The 24111-nt window shown below is 37.9% G+C and overlaps 1 protein-coding gene across 1 annotated transcript in view; it reads left to right on the top strand.

The window, feature by feature from the left end:
* The window catches only part of CDH20 (cadherin 20), a 48501-nt gene that overhangs the window by 10399 nt on the left and 13991 nt on the right, over positions 1 to 24111 (top strand). Inside the window, exons 4-7 of the mRNA XM_026496412.4 lie at positions 1501 to 1668; positions 5684 to 5871; positions 15337 to 15590; positions 22130 to 22266. Of these exons, the coding sequence (XP_026352197.1) occupies positions 1501 to 1668; positions 5684 to 5871; positions 15337 to 15590; positions 22130 to 22266 (747 nt within the window). The remainder of the gene's footprint in view (positions 1 to 1500; positions 1669 to 5683; positions 5872 to 15336; positions 15591 to 22129; positions 22267 to 24111) is intronic.

The following is a 24111-nucleotide window of genomic DNA, read 5'->3' as shown; positions in this document are numbered from 1 at the left end:
ATTCCCATTTTATGCACAGGAAAACTGAAGACCTAAGAGTAATTAACAAGGAACTTGAGCAAAAACACTTACAGTCAGAGGTAAAGTAAGTGGTTAACACTCAAAGTCACCTCTCCATTTGAAAGAAAAAAATATATTTCTAATAGCAACCTGATAGAATTTTTTTTCCAAAAGTCCTAAGGGGAACCAGGCATTCAGAAAATTATATCATAAAAGCAGAAAGTGAGGGAGTGTAAATTAGTAGGAGGAAAGAAAAAAGGTTGCAGTGAGGGACGACTTCTATAAAACAGTAACTTTAACAATTCGACGGGGGCGGGGGGCGGGGGGGGACAGAAAGTGGAGGGGGATGCCCACAGGGAAGAAAAATACAGACAGGAAGAGGGTAATGTGTCCTTTATATCCTAAGAGGAAACTTACATTATTTTGACAGCTCCCAGGGGGCATCTTTAGTGTTAAGGTCAAAAACACATGAAAAGATAGTTATTGCTGTGCCCATAGGGCATTTAAAAAAGGAGAATGCTGCATATTTCACTTTAGAATGTTGTTACTATAATGCAATATATACACTATAAGAGTAAACTGGAGACAGGTTTGTGGTTCCCAATCTCTTCTCTTTGCATGCAAAAAGTCTATTTAGCCAAGGGTCATGCTGTAAACTTGCAGTAAACAAGCCTTTAATCTTTGCCTAGAGTTGTAGAGAAGTCAACTTTTCTACGTAGCAGGGCTAAAAGGGAGACAAAACATTACAGCACATCCTTGGCAGGATCAAAACAACGCATTTCACTGGATTTTGTTTTAGACCCCTCTTCTTAAATTAAACTGTATCATCACACTGTGATGCTGCTACTTCCTGTCTGGGGGAGTTTATCCCTTATGCCATTCAACAGAGGCTCTTTCATGTCCCAGCTCATGGAAATCAGTGAAGCACAGAGGTAAGCACAACTAACAAAACTCAATGAATATATAACAAAAGGAAAATGGAATCAGAATTCCAGCCCTGCTTACAGGTATTGGGGAGGCAGGGAAAAGCAGACTAGGAGTAAGCTGCCTCAAGAAAACTCATTCACACTACAAGGGCTCTAGAGGCTAAAGAAAGAGCGGGCCGAAAGAGAATTATCTAAAATCACATTTGCAGACATACAAGGCTTTGTTTCCGGGACCGAAGCCCCAGTTTTCTTTGGCACAACAGAAACCCTTGAAATCGGCCCAGACTGCTAGTTCCTAACTCTGTTCAAGAACCACTGCTGCCACCTGCTGTTCTCACTCGCTAACGTCGCCAAAGGAAATCGGCCCTCAGCTCTTCCTGCCAGAATAGTGTTCACTCGCCATTTGTTTAAGCACAGCACTGTTTTGAAGCTAGAATTGACCTCAAGTTTAAGATACAGATGATTTGCATCTCAACTCTAGATATTAACCATGAACAAGGGAGAAACCTAGAAGCCAATCTTAAACACTGGATTTGTGGGTTTGTTTTTAAAAATAGTCTTTTCTATCCTGCAGGTGTAATTAGGACAGCACTCATGAACATGGACCGAGAAGCCAAAGAATACTATGAAGTGATTATCCAAGCCAAGGACATGGGAGGGCAGCTTGGAGGATTAGCTGGGACCACAACAGTCAACATCACCCTCTCTGATGTCAATGATAACCCACCCCGCTTTCCCCAAAGTGAGTACCTAACCAATGAGAGTATAGATCTTAGGCCAGAGGGATGTACCTATTACAGAGGAGGAAGAAAAAGTCCGGCCTGAGTTCCTATTTAAGTTCAGTTATCCATGGGTTCCCTTCCTACATTTATCATGCAATTCTCATATCACCATTTCCCAAGTCCCAACATCCCATAGCACTGAGCCAGTGTTTCTCACTTCTTTCATAATCACCTCTCTCTGGAGTTCTTGTAGACTTTCTTTTTTTCCCTTGATCTCCACATCCCGCACCCCCCCCCCATAAAATTAAATACTAAGGAATAAGATTTTGTTGGGTAGGGCTCAACTTTAGAGAGCCACAGACCATTGTAGCATCTAAGATTTCTGTTCCTATCCCCCCCTCCCCCAAACTGGTATTTGTTCCCTAGGAGACCATACTGTCCTGTTGAGAACGCACACAGAGAAAATAAGCCAACCTGAAGGTAAACACATAGCGGTCCATCCGACTACCTTAACCAGTCAATTCACAGGAGTACCAACCACCTGCTTTCTAATGGCACTGGGAATGAGGGATACAAGATGCTTGAAACCCAGTCCCTGCCCCTGTGAAGCTTCAAATCCAGCTGGGGAGTACATATTCTACACTAATCAAAAGTTAACCAAGAAGTAGCATTTGCTGTACCACTTGAGTAGGGCAGAATGAAACTTCCAAAATAAACTAAGATGAATGAAGGCTTCATCAAAGGATGATACTTTAACAGGGGACTAAAAAATATAAAAGATTTAAATAGGAAACAAGAAAAACATTCCAGAAGGGGGAAGCCACTCATTCATTCAAAAAATATTTGTTTCGGGCAATATCTGGATATGGCATATAGAGCAGTGTACAAAACAAACAAAATCTCTGCTCTCCTAGAGCTCATTCGAATAGAACCTGCATATAAGGAAAAATATGCATCTACAGTATAAAGACCTGGAAATAAAGCAGCAAATGTGACTTTATGTTCAAAGACCCCCTAAAAATGGAGACCTGCTCTTTAGTGTTAAATGTGTTACATGTCTAAATATTTCTATATTCTGAATGTGTTAGATTTCTAAAGGAAGTCACTGAAAAGTTTCTGAGCAAGACAGAGACTTAAAGGAAGGCTAATCTGACAGCCATGTACAGGATGAGCTGGCAGGAGTGGAGACCAGAAGCTGGGGTATCCATCAAGGAGGCTTTTAGAATGGTTGAGATTTGAACTGATAAGCACTTAAGGAAACAGTAGAAAGAGTGCAGTGGGACAAATAAGAAAACATGGATTTCTGCCTCCTGATTTCTTGGCTGAAGGAACCACAGCAGAGGGTGGAGTCAAAGATGACTATGATGTTTTAAGTCTGGGTGACAGAGAGAACTGTAGTACTGAAAGAAATAGAGGATGCATAATGGAACTAGTGGCAGGGAAAAAGGAAGACAAATTCAGATTTGAATATGAAGGGACAGCAGGACAATCTGATTGAATGTCCTTAAAGAAGGTGGAAATATAGAGCTATCTATACCTGTGGAATGGAGCCCAGGAATGAAGAAGTGAATGTGAGAATCAGATGCCTAAAGAAAGCAGTTGGAGAAACGAGACTAACAGACACAATTTCAGGTGAAAGACCTGACCAGGAGAATCAGATTAAAAAAAGAGAAAAGAAAGAAAGAAAGAAAGAAAGAAAGAAAGAAAGAAAGAAAGAAAGAAAGAAAGAAAGAAAGAAAGAAAAGAAAAGAGAAGAGAAGAAAAGAGAAAGAAAAGAAACAAACACAGGGTCAAACCAGACTATCAGCTGAACAGCTATATTTTGAGTCAGCCAGACCAAGTGAGTCATCTCTTTTATCTACACAGACAGGAAGGAAATTCAAATATTCTCATAAAACTGGTATACACAAAGACCCCATGATATTTCATGAAACAAAAAGGCAGAATACTAGGTTAGCATTTCACAAATGGTGCAACGAAGCAGGCTACTAAGCTGATCAGTCCTAGAGTGCAGCAGTGCATCATGGAACCATTAGTGAAATGCCATGTGGATTGGTTTCTTACTTTCTGTGGGTTCCATCTTTATTACTTCATGAATGGCTCACACTGCACACACTGTAGACTACAAATTCTTGAACATCCTTGAACTACCCTATTTGGCTTTTTAAAATTGACACTCGACAGTATCTCTGATGAAGACAGAAAGGGCAAAAGCAGCAAGTTATTACATAGCTTGTTTAAGTACGTGGATTTAGACAAACTGCAGGAAAGTCATATCACCCCAAACATGACAACTTCACAACAGCATAACACAACACAATCCTGCCCTACAAACCAACATCTTAACACCCACTCCTAAGCAAACATTTCGAATTGCCACTTTTTCAAAGTAATAGGAAATCTAGCATAGAGCAGAAGCAAGGACTGTGTTGCACAGAAGACAAAATGTAAATATATAAAAGTAATCTGCCTGCAAGCATTCTTTGCGCATCATCTCTCCTTCCTCTAAAATCATAATTATTTTTGGACTTTTAAAACATTGTCTTTATCTCACCATTAAATATCTCCTCATCTGTTTGCTAAAACAAAGTTTAAATGATCTCACTATTCCATAAACCTACCTTGGATAAACACTCTGCCTTATTAATCTTCTGACTGCTCATTTTAAAAATTCAATTTTCCTTCCTTTTTATAAATATTACCATAACTGATCATGGGATGTTGGCAAAATGACACTCCTACTATTTTATATTGGACAAACTTAGTTACCTTTAACTGAACCAAATTTAATGGAATATCAAGATCTCAGGCTATTTATTTCTAATATAATGCATCACATGTAGAAATTTTTTGTATATGCTTTTTTAAACACAGAATACAGTTTTCCTGGTGTGGGAAAGATACTTGTTTATTTTTCCCAAAAGTTCTGCAATAGCAAAGTCTAATCCATCAACAACTTTGGAAGAGAATGGAAAGAGATCATGAAATCCAAGTGCCTGCCAGCTTAGTACAGACATTAGCAGTTTCCTGGCTCGTACGTGCAAAGGACAGGCATTACTTCTTCACCTGTGCAAGGGAGGGTGCTGTGAGTTGGTTGGGTGCTGTCAACCTCCCCAAATCTTCATGAAACTCAAGCCCTCACATCCTAGGCTTCCCTGTAGCTTACAATACATACTAGAATAAAAGATACCATGAACATATTGAAAATGTGATCGTGTGATTTTCTTTGTTATTTAGTCAGTCACGTTTTGATTGACAAAATAATGAAGAACGTCAAAAAGTTGAGCCCCAGAGAAGGTAAGTGAGCGAAGACTCTGAGCCTCTGTGGAGATGAAAAGGAACTAAATAAATTGTGAAGCTGAGAAAGAGAACGTTACTAACTCTGAGATTCTTATATTTGTGAGAACTTTTGGGGTATTCTATTCTGGAATAAGAGAAGAAACAACAGAGATTTCCACTGGGCAGAACCAAGTGCAAGGACACACTGATGGACAACACATGGAGCTGGTGGGAGCTTGCTCTCTGCAATATTCCTCCTTTACAGATCACTGATCACCATTAAACTTGGGCAGGTGGCCAAAGAAATGGAAACTCCATGCACTGGCTTGGCTACTAAGAAAAATATGGGCATTTAAAATTTGAACAGAATAAATATGTACTTTGCAATCACAATGTTTTTTTCTTTCTCAGAAGGAATTAAAAGTTGGGGAAATAGTTCATTAGGAAGGACTGAAAGACTGGAAAGCAAGGTAACTCCTTCCAGATAAGAAATATTTTTGTTTTTATTCTGTCCTATTCTTAGGATTAGGTCAAGCTATTTTGGCCCCTCCTTATCAAACATCCAGTATAGGCTAAGACCTCATACTGTCTGCTCAGCCTCTTTGGATCTCAGTTTTTCTTCTGTAAAACTCAAGTTTTAATTCTTGAACCAGGAGAAAGACGTCTTTTCCGGCATGCCTGATATGATTTGATACTGCCTAGGCATTTTTTACAGCAACAGATGACAAGAATGCATGTTGTGATCTTTCTTCACAGAACATTATCAGATGAGTGTGCTGGAATCGGCTCCAGTTAGCTCCACTGTGGGTAGAGTGTTTGCCAAGGACTTGGATGAAGGAATCAATGCAGAGATGAAATACACCATTGTGGATGGAGATGGTGCAGATGCCTTTGACATTAACACAGATCCCAATTTCCAAGTTGGAATCATAACTGTGAAGAAGGTAATCCATCTCCTCTTTCCAAATCATGTTAACAGAGGCTTTGAATATATATGAGATGTTAGTAAGGGCTGTTGTACTATTAATACATATTGCTTCAAATCCTTTGATAAACATTCTTTCCATTTCTTAAAAAAAAAAAAAAACTCTTACTCCTTTTGCTTACATGTAAACACTGGCTGTGTCATCACTTTACAGAGAGGGTACCACGTCATGATAAAAATATATTATAAATATGTCCTTTCTCCTAGCTCACTACTTAACCACTTAAAAAACTATTGTAGCTTAATTCACTAATGATGTTAATGACTTGATCAATATTTGCAGTTGAATAGCATTCATTTTTTACTATAGTGTACCACGAATAACAATAAAGCAAGCTATAATATTATTTATGGATCAATAAATAATGTGCAGAGATTTTTTAATTGCTACTAGAAGATCCATAGATGCTAATTAGACTTGGAAAAGCTTTATCAAACATAGCTGCTGAGTTGTATTATCACTTGAAACTCCTTTGCTTCATAAATTACCATGTTTTCTGAATGTAAGCTATCAATTTTTTCTGTGGCATAAAGCACATTTGGATATACTGGGGTGGAAGATAAAACCTTAAAAAATTGAAGTTTTAATATCCTAGTAAATATATATGTGATAAATTTAAAAACTCACTGATTTAATCTTCTTTCTCCTCTATTTTAAATACATCTAAAAATCCAAGGTATCTTAAATTATTCAACAAATATTTGTTGAGCATCTCCCTATATACCAGGTATTGTTCTAGGCATTTAATGTAGAGAGTAAATAAAATAACCAAAAATATCTGCCTTCATGGAACTTACATTCTAGTAAAGGAAAGAAGACAATCAAAATAGCAAGTAAATCAACAAAGTAATATACTAGAAAGTGGTAAGTGCTAAGGTGGGGAGGGGTAAAACACAACAAAAGTGATATCAGAAAAGCCAACATGACTTCAAATTTTAAACTGGGTGCTTGGGATTGGCTTCACAAAGAAGTGACATTTACAAAAAGATTTAAAGTGGGTAGAGTCACAGCACAGAGCTGGGCAGGCTGACAATGCACAACCCTGGGAGGTGACCTACAAATGACTTCCAGTGAGAACTGCACATGCAGCCCTGAAGACAAGGGAATGGGCACGGAGATACTGCAGAAAAGTGTTCCAGGCAAAGGGACAACCAGTGCCACGCACGGTCCACAGACTGGTCTTTACCTAATGTGTTTCAAAAGCAGCAAAGGCTTTGATGAGGCTAAGTGGAGGGGAAGACCAGTAGATGAGAAAAGTCAGAAAATTAACAAAGGAGCCAAACTGCATAGGACCTTGTAGGCTGCTGTAGGTACTTTTTCCTCTGAGTATAGCAGGGAGCAACTGGAAGGCTTTAAAACATGTACGATATGGGGCACCTGGGTGGTTCAGTCGGTTAAGCGTCCAACTCTTGATTTTGGCTCAGGTCATGATCTCAAGGAGCCACACACCCGGCTCCACACTCAACAGAGAGTCTGCTTCTCTCCCTCTCCCTCCGCCCCTCCCCCCATTCATGCTCTCGCACTCTCTCCATAAAATAAATAAATCTTTAAAAAATAAATAGAGGGGCGCCTGGGTGGCACAGGGGTTAAGCGTCTGCCTTCGGCTCAGGGCGTGATCCCGGCATTATGGGATCGAGCCCCACATCAGGCTCTTCCGCTATGAGCCTGCTTCTTCCTCTCCCACTCCCCCTGCTTGTGTTCCCTCTCTCGCTGGCTGTCTCTATCTCTGTCGAATAAATAAATAAAATCTTTAAAAAAAAATAAAAATAAAAATAAAAAAAATAAATAGAAAATAAAACATATGATATAACTGGACTTGCATTATGAAATAATTACTCTGTTGGCTGTGTTGAGAAAAGACCATAAAAGGGGAGCAAGGATGGGAACAGGCACACCAGCTTAGAGACTGCTGCAGTAATCTAGGTAGATGATGGCGGCTTGGCCTAGGGTAGTAAGAATGGAGATAGTGAGAAGCAATCAGAATCTAGATATATTTTAAAAGTAGAGTCAAGAGGATTTCCTAACAGATTGGATGAGGACATGAAAGAAAGAGAGAAGTCAACTAAGCAACAAGAACAGAGCTGCCTCTAACTGAGATGGGGTAGTCTGCAGGTAGAGAAGGTGGCAGGCGGTGGCAAATACTGGGATTAAGTTCTGGACATGTTACCCAAGTGGAGATGTGTAGTAGCTGCTGGTTATAGGAGTGTGGAGTTTGGAGAAGAGTTCTGAGCTGGAAATATAAATTTGGGAGTCATAAGCATATAGATGGTAATTAAAGCAAATACAAGAAAATGACATTCCAAGGGCCTGAGCACAAATGGAGAAGATAGTGACATGAGCCCCATAGCACCCCAATATGAAGGTGTCAGAGAGAAGAGCAAAGATAAGCAAGGAGAATAAGAAGGAGAGGTCAGGGAAACTGGAAGAAAATCAAGGGATTGTGGTGTTCTGAAAGGCATGAAAAAACATCTCCGGGAGAAGGGAAAGACAAATGCTACTGAAATTCATGTAAGAACACTGAAAACTGACCACAGACTTTAGGAACATGGAGATCATTGATGACTTTAATGAAAGCAACAGTCATAACTTAGAATGGGGCACAAGTTAATGTGTTTAATAACAACTTTACTATATGCTGTTCCACAGAGTTGAATTAACATTGCTTTAGAAGGGAAGAGTTCACATATTTGTGCTGTATTCACTTAAGCAGTATACCAATACGGCAACAGAATAGATATATTCAGCATTCCACCAACCAGAAATCTTTACAAGCAGCACACAATGACCCTAAAACAGTGTAAAGTGCTGATATTAACTTCACAATCATCAAAGAAATCTGAATATAATTTAAATATTACAGTTTTCTTATTTTACTCTCATCCCTTGAGAGTTAATAACACATCAGAAATATAAAAGATGACTAGAAATAATAATACCAATTTGGCATATGACATAGGATTAAAAACATTCCCCTATTACGTGGTATGCCTCAACTAAATAGTTAATAATACATTGCTTAAACAAGGTAAATGCTCAAACCTTCAGATAATTATTGTTTCTTTAACACAAAAACTTTCTTTAAAACAAGTAGTCAGAAAAAAAGCTTTTGGGATTCTCAATATATTTTAAATGTTATTTTCTATCTTCATACGTAAGATAATTCTAAATAATATTAATTTATGTCAAATTATTAGAATACGCTTAGACCTTATTACAAGCCATTTATTTTTTTTAAGTATTAACTATTACAATTTTGTAACTCCAGCTTACAATGTTGTTTCTCCAGCTCCCTTATGTGGAGAAAAGATTAAACCTCATAAGACACAAAAGACACAAACATAAGTCTTTCATTGTCATTATTAAAACTACATCCATGTGTAATCAAAACAGACATCAGATTTGTCAAGGTCATTTGGATTTCTCTTCTGAACTTAAGAGGTGACAGAAAATGGAATTAAAAAAGAGGTCAATAAGTTGGGTAGATGGACAAGTCAAATATAATAAATACTTTAGAGGCTACTGACTGCTCGGTCTATACTTTTGGAAAAACATTCACTCAGATGCCTGATCCACACCCATCTTCTACTTTGTCATCAATTATGTCATATAAAATTGAAACAGAAGTTTTGTTTCTGATTTATTTCCCTAAGCCCTATTATTTGTCTAAAAAGCACATACTTTTTCAAAAAGAAAAATTAAGTTGAATTGATAGAATTGGGTCTTCATAAAACCATACTGATTACTACCCAGTACCTTGAGTCTTTTTGGCTTTTAAGTAATCAATCAATTGATTTTCAGTCTCTTAAGTCAAATGCTTGAAAGATAACCTGAAATACATATTTTGCAGATTGCTCTTTATTCTAGATGAGCATGCTGTTATGCCATAGCCCAGTCTTCAGCATGTCTTCCATCTCCCAGCATACAAGTAATTGTTTTGACTCCATTTTCCTCTTAGCTAGTCCAGAAAGAGCAAAACTTCTATATTTCATCAAATCTAAGATGCCCATGAAATGTAAAAATTTAATTTTATATACTACTTTAAAAAAAAAAAACCTCTTGCAATTTAAATGATACAATGCCTTCTTCTTCCTTAGTTTATAGTTTTTGAAAAAGCTCTTGTTGACACAGACATATGTGCTTCACTAATACCAGATTTACTCCCTGCTGTTGTTTCCATGCCATTCTGCCCACATAACAATTTTTGTTTCAATGTCAAATCACAGTACAATCTTTCTGAAGACATTTTAGAAGGCAATGAAGTTCAACACATATAGTACCCACAATGTGCAGAACTCAACTGAAATGCATGCATCCTATCTCCCGTTGGGCGTAAAGCAATTGTAAGATGCCATCAATTGGAGAAGCAACCCTATTTCCAAAATACCAAAATATAAAATGATACACACCTTAAAATCACTGAAATATTGTAACATAAAATCTGTATATATTATCACCAAACCAATACTTGTTAATACTTGCACTGAAAAACTTTTTTGTGCTACTCAATGTAACATTTTTTTTTCTGCCTTTTGGGTTTTAGACCCTTGCTAGGCACTAGGAAATAACAATCTAATTCACAGCCTTTGCCCTTGAGTTTGTGAAAGGGAACAAAGAAACATTTGTAAAACAGAATAAAAAGAACCATAATGTAAGTATGACAAAGTGCTATGGGAACAGAGCAAGGTATAATTAATTCTGCTTTAAAATGTTGCATTACTATTTTGCGCCACAATTTTTGTGACTCTATTTTTAAGAATATAATGCCTCTTCATTATAATGTGCTCTAACTCTAAGAAATTTCTTGAATTTGAGGCAAGAAACAACAATTGTTGGAGAGGATGTGGAGAAAGGGGATCCCTCCTACACTGTTGGTGGGAATGCAAGATGGTACAGCCACTCTGGAAAACAGGGTGGAGGTCCCTTAAAAAGTTAAAAATTGAGCTACCCTATGATTCAGCCATTGCATTACTGGGTGTTTACCCCAAAGATACAGACGTAGTGAAGAGAAGGGCCATATGCACCCCAATGTTCATAGCAGCACTGTCCACAATAGCTAAATTGTGGAAGGAGCCGAGATGCCCTTCAACAGATGACTGGATTAAGAAGTTGTGGTCCATATATACAATAGAATATTACTCAGCTATCAGAAAGAACGAGTTCTCAACATTTGCTACAACATGGACGGCACTGGAGGAGATAATGCTAAGTGAAATAAGTCAAGCAGAGAAAGACAACTATCATATGATTTCTCTCACCTATGGAACATAAGAACTAGGATGATCAGTAGGGGAAGAAAGGGATAAAGAAAGGGGGGGTAATCAGAAGGGGGAATGAAACATGAGAGACTATGGACTATGAGAAACAAACTGAGGACCTCAGAGGGGCGGGGGGTCGGGGAATGGGATAGACTGGTGATGGGTAGTAAGGAGGGCACGTATTGCATGGTGCACTGGGTGTTATACACAACTAATGAATCATCGAGCCTTACATCGGAAACCGGGGATGTACTGTATGGTGACTAACATAATATAATAAAAATAAAAAATAAAAAATAAATAAAATAAAATAAAATTTAAAAAAAAGAAATTTCTTGAATTTGGAATTTAGGTTTTGAGATTACTATTCTTGGATTTGCTATTATGACTATGGAAATAAACAATTCTTTGATTTTAAAAAATAAGTACAAAAACTTTTCATGAGAGAAAAGTTAAACTCATTTCAATTGTGAGCAACTTAAAGCTTAGCGTATTTAGGACAATGTGTTCTTTCAATTTTAAATAATAAAATTATTTAGGGGCACCTGGGTGGCACAGCGGTTAAGCGTCTGCCTTCGGCTCAGGGCGTGATCCCGGTGTTCTGGGATCGAGCCCCACATCAGGCTCTTCCACTGTGAGCCTGCTTCTTCCTCTCCCACTCCCCCTGCTTGTGTTCCCTCTCTCGCTGGCTGTCTCTATCTCTGTCAAGTAAATAAATAAAATCTTTAAAATAATAATAATAATAATAATAATAATAATAATAATAATAAAATTATTTAAGTGAGGGAGACAATAATCTTAATGTGATCATCACTAGGTAACTTATTTTTTAAAAATTTTTAATAATTAAAAATTCACTTTAGTCTTTTCAAAAGATAGTGTTGGAACAACTGGATATTCATATGTGAAAAAAACCACTTCATACCTCACAAAAATTAGTTCAAAATGGATCATATACCTCTCTAAATGTAATAAACTAAAACTATAAAATTTCTAGAAGGAAACATGGAAGAAAATCTTTGTGACCAGGCAAAGATTTCTTAGATATGACACCAAAATCCCAAGAAAGTGATAAATAAGAATTTTCATTAAATTCAGAGTTTCTTCTCTTCAAAAGCACTGTTAAAACAAATCATAGATTGGGAATAAATATTTGCAAACACATGTCTGATAAAGGACTTGAATATAGACTACATAAAGAACTCTTCAAGAAGATACACAGAAACGCTAAACATAGGCATTAGAGAAATGCAAAACAAAACCACAATGAGATACTACTTCATACCCACTAGGATGGCTAAAATCAGAAAAGTTGATGAAACCAAATAATGACAAGGATATTGAGCAACTAGAACTTTCATACATTCCTGGTGGGAATGCAAAGTGGTACTGCCACTTTAAAAATTGGTTTGGAAGTTTCTTATAGAGTTAAAAATATACTTAACCATACAATCCTGCAATCTCATTCCTAGGTTTTTACCCAAGTTAAATAAAAATCTATGTTGACAGAAAAACCTGTATGCAAATGTTCATGGCAGCTTTATTCATAGCCGTTAGAAACTGGAAACAACCCAAATGTATCTCTAGTAGGGAATGGATAAATAAACTGTGGTACACCCATACAATAAATACTACTTGGCAATAAAAAGGGACAAACTATTCATTCACAAAACAACATGGATGAATTTCAAATCCATCATGCCAAGTAAAAGAAACCAGATTCAAAAAAGCATATACTGAATGGTTCCATTTATATGACATTTTTATCATAGGGGACAGAGCATAGATCAGTGGTTGCCAGTGGGGAAGGCATGACCACAAAGGGGCACAGGGCAAGGGGTAATGGCAGTGATAGAACTGTTCTGTATCTTATCATGGTGGAAACATGACCATGTAACTTGTCAAATCTGCAAAACTTTATACTAAAAAAGATGAATTTTAATGTAAATTATACCTTAATTTAAAAAAAACATAAAATTTACATCAAATTAGAAAAATGACTTAAAATTAAGAGGAAAACAAACTTTACCTAGCTCAAACCTAACACAAACAACAGTGCCCACTTTGGGTTACCCATATTTAAGGAAAGAATTTTAAGAAAATGTAATGTAATTTACCAGGAAACAATGAATGTCTAGATTTAGAGAGAAAGTATAAATAAAATAAATTGGTAAAACTATTCCTTCAAGTGTATCATAATCTGAATGGCAGATTTCCCTGTTAATAAAAACCTTGCCTTTTTTTAAATTATTTTCTTAATTTATTTTTTGTAAGTAATCTCTACACCCGATGTGGGGCTCAAACTCACAATCTCGACATTAAGAGTCACGTGCTTTACCATCTGAGCCAGGTAGGTGCCCCTAAAACCTTACCTTTTGACTAAAAACTAGGGAGACAGGCAAGCTGGTCAAATGGCTGAGTAGTTTAAATGGGAATGGCTAACTCCACGAAATAAGGAATGCAATGCAGGGTGCAACTAATGCCAAACAAGTAGTAACCAAACAGCAACAACACAAAAAAACTTTTGAATCCGAAAATACCTAATTTAGTTAAAGCAACTTCTCCTGCTATTTCTCAAAAGCAAAGCAGTTAATTAAATGGACACATGGCTCTTTCTAACATAAAATGTGCTAACATTCAGCATATTTTATGAAAAAAAGCACCAGTGAATATTTAGTTAGAAAAATTTAAGTCACTCCCAAGTGGTTATGTGACTTTTAAGCTTTAGTAACTGCTTCACTATCCACTGTAATTATCTTAAAGGACTAACTTTCCATGATTTTTATTATTGATTATGTTTTGAGGTAATTGTTGCTCAAAGCATTTAGACATTTTGTCAGCTTAAAAAAAAAAATAAATGGGGGCGCCTGGGTGGCACAGCGGTTAAGCGTCTGCCTTCGGCTCAGGGCGTGATCCCGGCGTTATGGGATCGAGCCCCACATCGGGCTCCTCCGTTGTGAGCCTGCTTCTTCCTCTCCCACTCCCCCTGCTTGTGTTCCCTCTCTCGCTGGCTGTCTCTATCTCTGTCGAATAAATAAATAAAATCTTTTAAAAAAAATAAATAAATAAATAGATCATTCTTAAGAGATATCATTCAAGTTCACTTTCTACCCTAAAATGTTGTATTTATTTTGGCATAAAACATTCTTAAGGTAGGAACAGATTTAAAAAAAAAAAAAAAAAAAAAAAAAAAGGAACAACCAAAAAATTATATGCATGACATGGAATTTTACTAGAAAAGGTTAAAAGTTTGTAGATGACCTCTGAATGAGGAATTTAAAAATCTAGAGGAGCATTTCTACTTTGACACTATGTAACCATGTCTGCTTCACCCAGTATTCTGAGCCTTCTGTCTCAGTCTCTTCAACTGTAAAATGAGGCATTGGATTAGGCCTTTAACAGAGATTTTTAAAGGACAGCATCTATGGTAAACTTAATACACAAACACTGATCTGACACAGTACTCTGAGAACCCTTGTAAGGTGCTTATCGTAGTTTCTTGAAAAAAAATCACTATTGCCTTTGTACTGAAGAATTGTTTTTAGGGGTGCCTGGGTGGTTCAGACGGTTAAGCATCTGCCTTCAGCTCAGGTCATGATCTCCAGGCCCTGGGATCCTCATGTCAGGCTCCCAGCTCAGCAGGGAGTCTGCTTCTGCCTTTCCCCCTGGTTCTCTCTCTCGCTCTCTCTCTCTCTCTCTCTCTCAAGTGAATAAACAAAATCTAAAAAAAAAAAAAAATTTTTTTTGAAAGAAGAAAATGGAAAAGACTAGGCCTCAGTAATATGGATATTCTGACACTGAACTCAAACTCATAGTTTTCATGAAATTTTTTCAGATACACAAGCAACTTTAAAGATAAGGGGACTAGGTTGATTGAAGAGTAGGCAGGCCCAAAGTAACAGCGGATTTCCTGATCAGTACACTGGCTGCCTTCACCCTCTCTGAAGTGTCCAGGTCTTCCTTACCTTCTTTACCCCATTTGTTGAAAATGACCTTAAGACCAAGAAAGAAGGAACAAATGAAAAATTCCCCCTTGTTTTTCCCTTTGCCTCTTTTCTACCATGTTAATGAAGTTGGGAGTTTACCCCTAGCCATCAATATTGGCGATCCTTTAGAACCTTGACATATATGCTCATGGCTAATCAATTCTCCTGTCATTACTTTTCAGCCCCTGAGTTTTGAAAGCAAGAAAAGTTACACCTTAAAAGTGGAAGGAGCCAATCCTCACCTAGAGATGCGTTTTCTGAGCCTAGGCCCGTTTCAAGACACAACAACAGTGCACATCACTGTGGAAGATGTGGATGAGCCCCCCATATTTGAGCCAGGTTTTTATTTCGTGGAGGTTCCTGAGGATGTGGCAATTGGAACAACCATACAGATCATTTCTGCCAAGGACCCAGACGTGACCAACAACTCAATCAGGTTTTTCCACAGATTTCACCTTTCTTATACCTTAGAATCTTCCCTTCCTTGGTATCTAATTTTCTAGCACTTTTTCCCTTTGCTTCTTCCATCTCTGAAGACTCTCCTCTTTCGTTCTTCTTGTTTAAATAACATGGCCTTTTCAAGTTAGTTAGAAGTAAAGTATCATTATGTCTGCAACTCACTGTCAATTGGTTTAGCAAAAAACACACACACGCACGCACGCACGCACACACACGCCCCGACCTTAGTTTTCTATCACAGCCCTATCGACATTTTGGGATTGATTCTTTGTCGTGACAGGCTGTCCTGTGCATTGTACAATGTTTAACAGCATTTCTGGCCTCAACCCACTAAATGGCAGTAGCACCCACTGAATTATAACAACTTAAAATGTCCCACATATTGCCAAATGTCCCAGGAGGAGGAAGGGATGGGGGAATCAAAATCATCCCCAGTTAAGAACTACCAATTCAGATAAAGCATAGACTGACACATAGATACCAAAAAGTTAAAAACTGTCAAATCCTGGGGCGCCTGGATGGCTCAGTCAGTTAAGCATCTGACTCTTGGTCTCAGCTCAGGTCTTGATCTCAGGGTTGTGAGTTAAAGACCACATTGGGCTCCATGCTGGGCATGAAGTCTACTTAAAAAAAAGAAAAATTTGTCAAATCTTAGTGATGAATACAAAAGTGATTAATGCACATTCTTTCAATTTTTATGAACCTTTTATTTTTCTACTATATATATTTCCATATACTACAAAAGAACAGAAACTACTCTTGCTGTCAATGGCTTCAGTGCCATGTAGAATGGCCAGATAGGACTTTCTATTTCAAGCCTAAATATCAGTCTCTCCAAAGTGTGTTTTGAACTTAAAGATTCCAATAAAGATGCTTCCCCATCAAGGCAGGGAAGAGAACTGCTCTTACAGCCATGACCATTTCCTCCCATCAACTCTGGAACCAAAGTGTAAACAGCTGGTAGACAGGTTGACACCTCAACCTTCCAGAGCAACTGCCAAGCCTCTGAAGCTTGTCACAAAAGATCAGGATTCCAAGGCTGTTTGATGCCATCTGTCACATTAATTGGTGAAAGCCACATGGCAAAATGGATCTGGGGCTTTAGTGCAGCTAACACATTTTAAATGCACCCCAATTTATTAAATGCCTTTTCTATCAACTGGTACTTCCCTCACATAGTGTTATTTTGTATTTAATGAAAATGTGCTTTTTCAGTTTAACAAGGATGTTTCTCTCCTGAGAATAATGATACCGGGGGAAATCTGCTTCATCTAACTAACTAGTAAACATTTCACATTTGCAGGCATTAAAATGGCTAAAATGATTATGTTTGAATTCTGATATTTGATTTTTAAAAGTCAACTAATCTTTCTGGTATGAATTATACCAACTTTAAAGAAGTGATATTTCAACTTAAGCTTTTTAAATGTATAATAGGAGGGAAGTTGGCAAAACCATAGTATCCCCAAAAGAACCATAACACAAATGAAACAGATTCTACAAATTCATATTTTCGGAGCTCAAGAAAAAATACATATACCTTCTGATCAATTAGTTAATCTGTTCATGTTGGAAAAGATACTGTGGGGACAATTTTATGGAGGGAGAGAAATAAAACGGGTATAAGCTTGAAAAAATTAGAGCCCATTTCTTTCCTTTTTTTTAAGATTTTATTTATTTGAGAGACAGAGAGAGAGAGACAGTCAGTGAGAGAGGGAACACAAGCAGGGGAGTGGGGGAGGGAGAACGAGGCTCCCCACTGAGCAGAGAGCCTGATAAGGGGCTCCACCCCAGGACCCTGGGACCATGACCTGAGCAGAAGGCAGATGCTTAACAACTGAGCCACCCACATGCCCCTAGAGCCCATTTCTAAAACAGTCAATCAGATATCCAGTGGATACTTCCACATATTCTCTCCCAATTCTGAATCTGGACTTCCACATGGTAAGCACTGGAAATATAGTTGTTAGAACTCACACTGCTACGTGACAAGCAAAAGAGACTGCAGTCAGAAAACACACACACGCACATGCCCCTAGAATGCATGTGCGGTATACAAAACTAAAGTCATCAATTATCTCACGACAGATGCAGAAATGAAAGCAAAACACCAACAAGCCTACATCCACTCCTGCCATGGAGCAAAATGAGGTATATAAAATTAAGGAATCCTGTCTGGCTAACAGAAAAATGCTGCTTCAGATGACTGGCCTTTGAAAATCATCAGTTGGCCAGAATCAGGGAGGTACATAATGGACAGCCTTTCTATTCCAATAGATCCCAGTCAGGAGGAATCCACAAGTGAATAGGCCAAAGGCAGAGAGCAAGGTCCCCTGGGCTTATCCCGGGGCAGAACTTTAGGTCCTGAGAGAGAAATTGGCAAGAACATGGTAACAGCCACAGGCCTGGAGAAAACAAGATAAGCATTCAGACAGAGGGGGCAAAGAATTCCACTTATCAGAACTGGGGATAAGGGCACCTGGGTGGCTCAGTTGTTAAGCGACGTCCTCTGCCTTCAGCTCAGGGCATGATCCCAGAGTCCTGGGATTGAGCCCCGCATCGGGATCCTCCGCTAGGAGCCTGCTTCTTCCTCTCCCACTCCCCCTGCTTGTGTTCCCTCTCTCGCTGGCTGTCTCTCTCTGTCAAATAAATAAAATCTTTAAAAAAAAAAAAAAAAAAAGAACTGGGGATAATTCTCCCTCTGCCTTTTGGTAGCAAAGGAGAATTCATATTGCCAAGGTAGAGGGTTCCTGACTCTTTGTACTGTCTGACAGGAATAGAGATTGTCCCTAGACTCAAGTATAACATCAGGAGTCCTGAATTCTCAGAGGGAGAAGCACATAAAAGGCAAATCCCTGGCTATCATTTAATAAACCCATTTGGAAATTACTGTCCTATGTTATCTTTCCCCAAATTGGTCATTTTATCCTTATTTTTCCTATAAAAGTTATTTTCTTTTAAAATAATTTGCAAATCAGATGCTGCTTGGCTATCTAATTCATCTTCTGCATTTTTATTAGAAATAAATGAGATTTATATTCCTAAAAAGAAAACACATATTAAATTGCCCCAAAATCAATATATCACCTGAAGTTAAAATGTTATGGATAAAAGGCCATTTAACTTTTTTAAAAGATTATTAGGACTTTCATAATCTCCTTTCTAGAAACTTCATGGCATGCTCAGGCATATAAGCTGGTCGTGATTTACTAGTAAATCCCAAAACAAAATATCCAGATTTAGTTATATATACATGAAAAATACGATGTTGCGTATCTCCTAAACAATTTAGGATCCCCTAAATTTTTAATAAATGCCCAACGCACTTTTGGCAAGCAGGAAACTAAACCATTTGGCAACTGAAACAGGCTTCTGCTGGTATGGAAACAGCCTGCTCTCCTGTGCCTTCCTAGAGTGTATGTGTGTGGATTTAGCAAGCCTGCCCATGATGCCCTACCTTCAAATAGCTCCCAAATTCAGAGCATCTCCTCAGGCAAGCAAGTGAGCAGGGAGCCCAACAAACACTAGCTATTGTTCACTGAAGGCAGTTTCGTATGTGCATATTATGCCTATTCTGCCCATAATAGGTGAGAATATTATGGTTAGAGAAAGGTAAACCACCTACATAATTCACTAGTGTGTCCCAATTTCCTCATTTTCCATCTGTATCTACACCTTTAATTTGTTCTCCTGCCTCCTGAAAATTGGCCCTGTGTCCCATTCAGAGTAGTGAATGCCACTACTGCCTCAATTCCTTAACTTCCGATTTGGGAAATCAGAAGGGGGTTCCACTTGCTGTGGAAGGCTTCTCTGAGGCCAGCCTGCAGGGTTTCCTCTAGCTGTGGCACCAGGCAGTACTGCCATGGGTTCTGTCGGTTAGTTATTTCTATCATCCCATCTCCCATACCATCTGCGACATTTGCTCTGGCATTGTAGGTCTAAGTGTAGAAAGCTGGTTCATTATAGAGGCTGGGGGCTGCCTCTCCCCTCAGCACTATGCCTACAGCTTGGAGAGCTGCCTTCAGGGTCATGGCTCCATGGGCTGAATAGCTGCCTGAAAGAAAAGACAGTTATTTTTTTCCAAGACAAATTCAACTCTTTAAATAGCCAGTGAACTTTAAATCACTAATTATACCTAGGAAAAAAAAATGCTCCAATTACTTTTAAATGAACTTTGTAGGCATGTGTTTGTTCTTTACTAAGAAGTCAATGGTTTGCCATCATGGCTTAGTCTATTTCAAGAAGAGAGAAGGCTTTGTTTCCTTAAACAATTGCATGTGTTCCGTGTGCCATAAGGCAGCATGGAGTGGCAGGTAGGAGCAGGAACCTGAAACCAAACTGGCTAGGCTTGATTCCAATCTTGGGAAAGTGACTTAACCAATCCAGGCCTCAGTTTCCTCACCTGTAAAACCAAGATAACAGTACCTACCCTCCTAGGGATACCATAAGGATTAGATGAGCCAATATATGTAAGGTGTATAGTGCAGTACCTGGCTGCAGTAAATGTTCGTTAAATAGGGTCACAAGCAGAGAGAGGCATTAATGTACTTCCTTAAATTTCCCAACTCTTGAAGAATTCTAACTGAAATGATTCTACTTCTCCAACCCTTAGTGGTCACCTTCCCTTTAATTCTTCTCTGAACAGCCAACCGGAATCCCTACAGAAAAAAAATACTACATATCTGGAACAAACATTTTACCAAGTAATACAAACACATGCATACACTGTGTTCAGATATGTACATATCTGAAACAAAAGTTGTACCGTCAATATTTACCCTTACTACATGTGACCGTCTGGCATGCATATGTTCCATTTCATTTTCTCTCAACTAGTCATAACCTACCATATTGATTTCACTAACCTGCAATTTGAAAAATAATGCACTAAAGAAACTTCTTACTTCCATCAAAATGGCAGTTTCCTAGTTCCAACAACTTTAAGATACAGACTGCAATTGCTGGCAACTTTAAATAGAATTTTGAACCCAATACATTACAGTAGCTTTATATGTACATATATAAATATATATGTTACCTCCGCAAATTATTAGCTGTTTAACTGTATGAAAGTGACTTCTCTTAGTTTTCTTTTCTGCTGAGGTAATATCTACCTTCTAGAAATTTTATAAAAATTTAAAAAGAAGCTATAAAATATCTGGTATTCTTTAAGGGGCAGCTATTATAATTACTGGCTGTTACCAAGGACTACACAGATTCTCAAGAGTGGTTCTCAAGGGGTGCCTGGGTGGCTCAGCTGGTTAAGCATTTGCCTTTGGCTCAGGTGATGATCCCAGGGTCCTGGGATCAAGTCCCACATCAGGCTCCTTGCTCAGTGAGAAGCCTTCTTCTCCCTCTGCCTGCTTTTCCCTTTGCCTGCCACTCTGCCTACTTGTGTGCATGCTCTCTCTCTGACAAATAAATAAAATCTTTAAAAAAAATAAACATAAAAAGCAGTTCTCAATCATGGAGGATTTTAAATATACAGATGCCTGAACCTCCCTCCACACTTACTGAATCTCCCAAAATGGGGACTAGGTGAGAGAACACAGAGGGTCAGATTGCCAAATCAGGTTCAACAGGAATTGTGGCTCTTACCCAGTACCCAAAATAAATAATGACTCAAAGGATAGAGACAACAGCAAAATACAAGGCAAGCAGTCTGTCCTTGGAGGGGTCTGAAACCATCAGGTAAATACCCTTCTTTACCTGTGTGGATGCACGTTGGTCCATACTGAACATGAAAGATATAAGCAATAAAGTGCACCGTCTGAACAAAAAAGGAGCGTTTTGGTTATGGAACATCTGCTTTTTATACCCCATTAATTACACAGCTCACATGATATTTTCCAGCAAGCTGTGACTCATAAATTCAAAAATTCCAGGTTTATTTACATTAAGCAACCTAGTCAAACCTGCTTCATCCTGCTAAAAATATTCCACAGGTAAGGACTCTCTAGCTAGTCAATACCATTATTGCTGTGTTTGCCAGCAGGTCAGTCATTAGCATGTTTACAAAGGACCTGATGGAAATCTTTCCTTCTCAATAGGTGATACTAATTATAGGGATTGGAACCACTGAACTATACCTTTTCCAGTTCCAATCTAGCATTTCAAAACTTACATGAATAAAAGTTGTTTTGAACTAAGACAAGTAGGGGTTGATATTCAGAATGACCCAAAAGCCCTAGGGCAGTATTAAGCTTTAAATAGCTGAAATTGATCTTTAATTGGCTTAAACCTGCCCTAAGGCTTTGGCAGTCCCTCTTTTATTTCATTTTATGAATGAGGAAATTCAAGCAGTAATAGTTTGACGTTGCTTATTTATGTTTTTTAGGGGTTTTTGGTGGGGGACTGTTTCTGGACATGATAAAACAGCAAATGCAGTCTTCCAAGTGTCCATAACTCAAAACTATTTGAGCCTTGTTTCATATAGTACGCACTGAGTTCTCTCATGTAATATGCTGTAGTATATTTATTCAAATAAAACAGTGTATTTAATCTGTGTTTTTGCAGATATTCCATTGACAGAAGCAGTGATCCTGGAAGATTCTTCTATGTTGACATTACAACAGGTGCCCTAATGACTGCAAGACCCCTTGATCGAGAGGAGTTTTCCTGGCATAATATCACTGTCCTTGCTATGGAAATGAGTAAGAAACACAATAAACTGGTCTCCATAACATGACAAAATATAAGCATTGTAGAATGTGGAAGCTTCTAGAGCTTGTTATATTTTTTATGGGAAGAAACAGAAATTAGTTTATGCAAGTGAGTGAATGCATTCACTTCAAATACTATCTCCTATATACCTAGTCCTGTGCTAGAGATTAAAAAAAAAAAACACTATGCAAAAGCAGTACAAAAAATAGCATCCTTAAATCAAGGAGCTAGACTTCTATATGAAAAGAGGGACAATTCCCGAGAAATCTAAGAGATTTTCAATCTTTAATAAAGATTGGGAATGTACAAATAGCATTGTCGGGGAGCCAAGTATTCCTGTCCCCTTCAAGGGTCCTTCTAGCTGGACTAAGAATCAAATTGACAATGAGAAAGATTAACCAAAGAAAATCAAATTTAACATGCATACATATGGGCAATGCACACAGACATAAAAATTCCAAAGACAGGCAAAATGAGGTATGTATGTCATTCTGAACTAGGAAGAAGGGGGTAGGAGTTTGGGATTTCAAAGGAAAGAAATGAATTTCATAGGATGATAACAGCAGATGTTTGGTAATCAGAGGTTTGCCCTACCATACAGATAGGTCACTCAGATAAAATTTATCTATTAATAACCCTTATTCTGACGGAAAAAAAAAAACAATTTAGATACTTCTGTGTGGGTTAAGGGAATGACAAAAGTTTCTCTTGAACCCTCAGGGCCTCAAGTACCTTCAGCTCAAAATAATCCACATGCCAAAAATGGCACATGATGGGGGGGAGGGGACTGTCCTGAACCCCTTCAGTGTAAGATATTATTACTGGATGAAAGAAAGCATTTATAACATATCACCCTTACCACACACATACATACACACAAACATGGATACAAGAATTTGAGACATCTTACACTAAAAAGCAGATTTAGGGACATAAACTTAAAAAAGAATGAAAAACTACTAAAAACTAGATTAACATATTATAAACTTTACAAAAATTAGATTATTTACTACTACATTCAATTTTTTTTCCCTAACACTTAGTGATGGTAAAGGTTCAGGGAAATGCAGACCCTAATGTACTGGCAAAACTATGTCCAGCCGTTCGGGGGGAAGGGGGGCAATTGGGCAATTAAGCTTTTGTATTAAGATTCTCCAAACTATTCATACTCTCTTTCTCAAGAGTTCTACTTCTAATAACTATCCTGAGGAAATAATCATAGATATCAACAAAGATCTATGTACCAAATGTCTACTGCACTGTTATTTTAACATAGGGAAAAAAATGGAAATTACCTAAAAGTCCCTATAATAGGGGTCTGCCTAAGTAAACTGTGGTACAACCGTACAATAAAATGAGACTATCAAGCAGTTATTAATATACATGTTTTCAAAGTATTTTTCAATGACACAGGATAATACTGCCCTAAAAGTTCTAAATCCAACTTTTAAATTTTGCTTTATTGCAGTGTGTGTGTGTGCGTGCGTGTGCATGTGTGTGTGTGTGTGTGTGTGTCTCCATATTTTTGGACACACGTAGTATTACATATATTATATAATGGATATCTCTGGTAGTAGGATTGGAGATCATATGAATCCTGACATTTTGGGGGGATTTTCATTATTCCTTCTATAAACTAGTACCACAGTTATAATGGAAAAAAAATTAAATATTTCAGCACTTTTGGTAACCAGGCAATAGAAATATTTAAGGGGATAACATAGGAGAGCACAGATATTTTTGGGAAAGAAAAGAAAATATAAATCAGAAGAATAAGGCATTCTGAGATTTTATAAAATTACATACTAAGAATAATCTGTGTCTTATAATTTCTA

The sequence above is a fragment of the Ursus arctos genome, unplaced genomic scaffold, assembly GCF_023065955.2.
Source record: "Ursus arctos isolate Adak ecotype North America unplaced genomic scaffold, UrsArc2.0 scaffold_17, whole genome shotgun sequence".
NCBI lineage: Eukaryota > Metazoa > Chordata > Mammalia > Carnivora > Ursidae > Ursus > Ursus arctos.
This window is presented reverse-complemented; position numbering and strand designations above follow the sequence as displayed.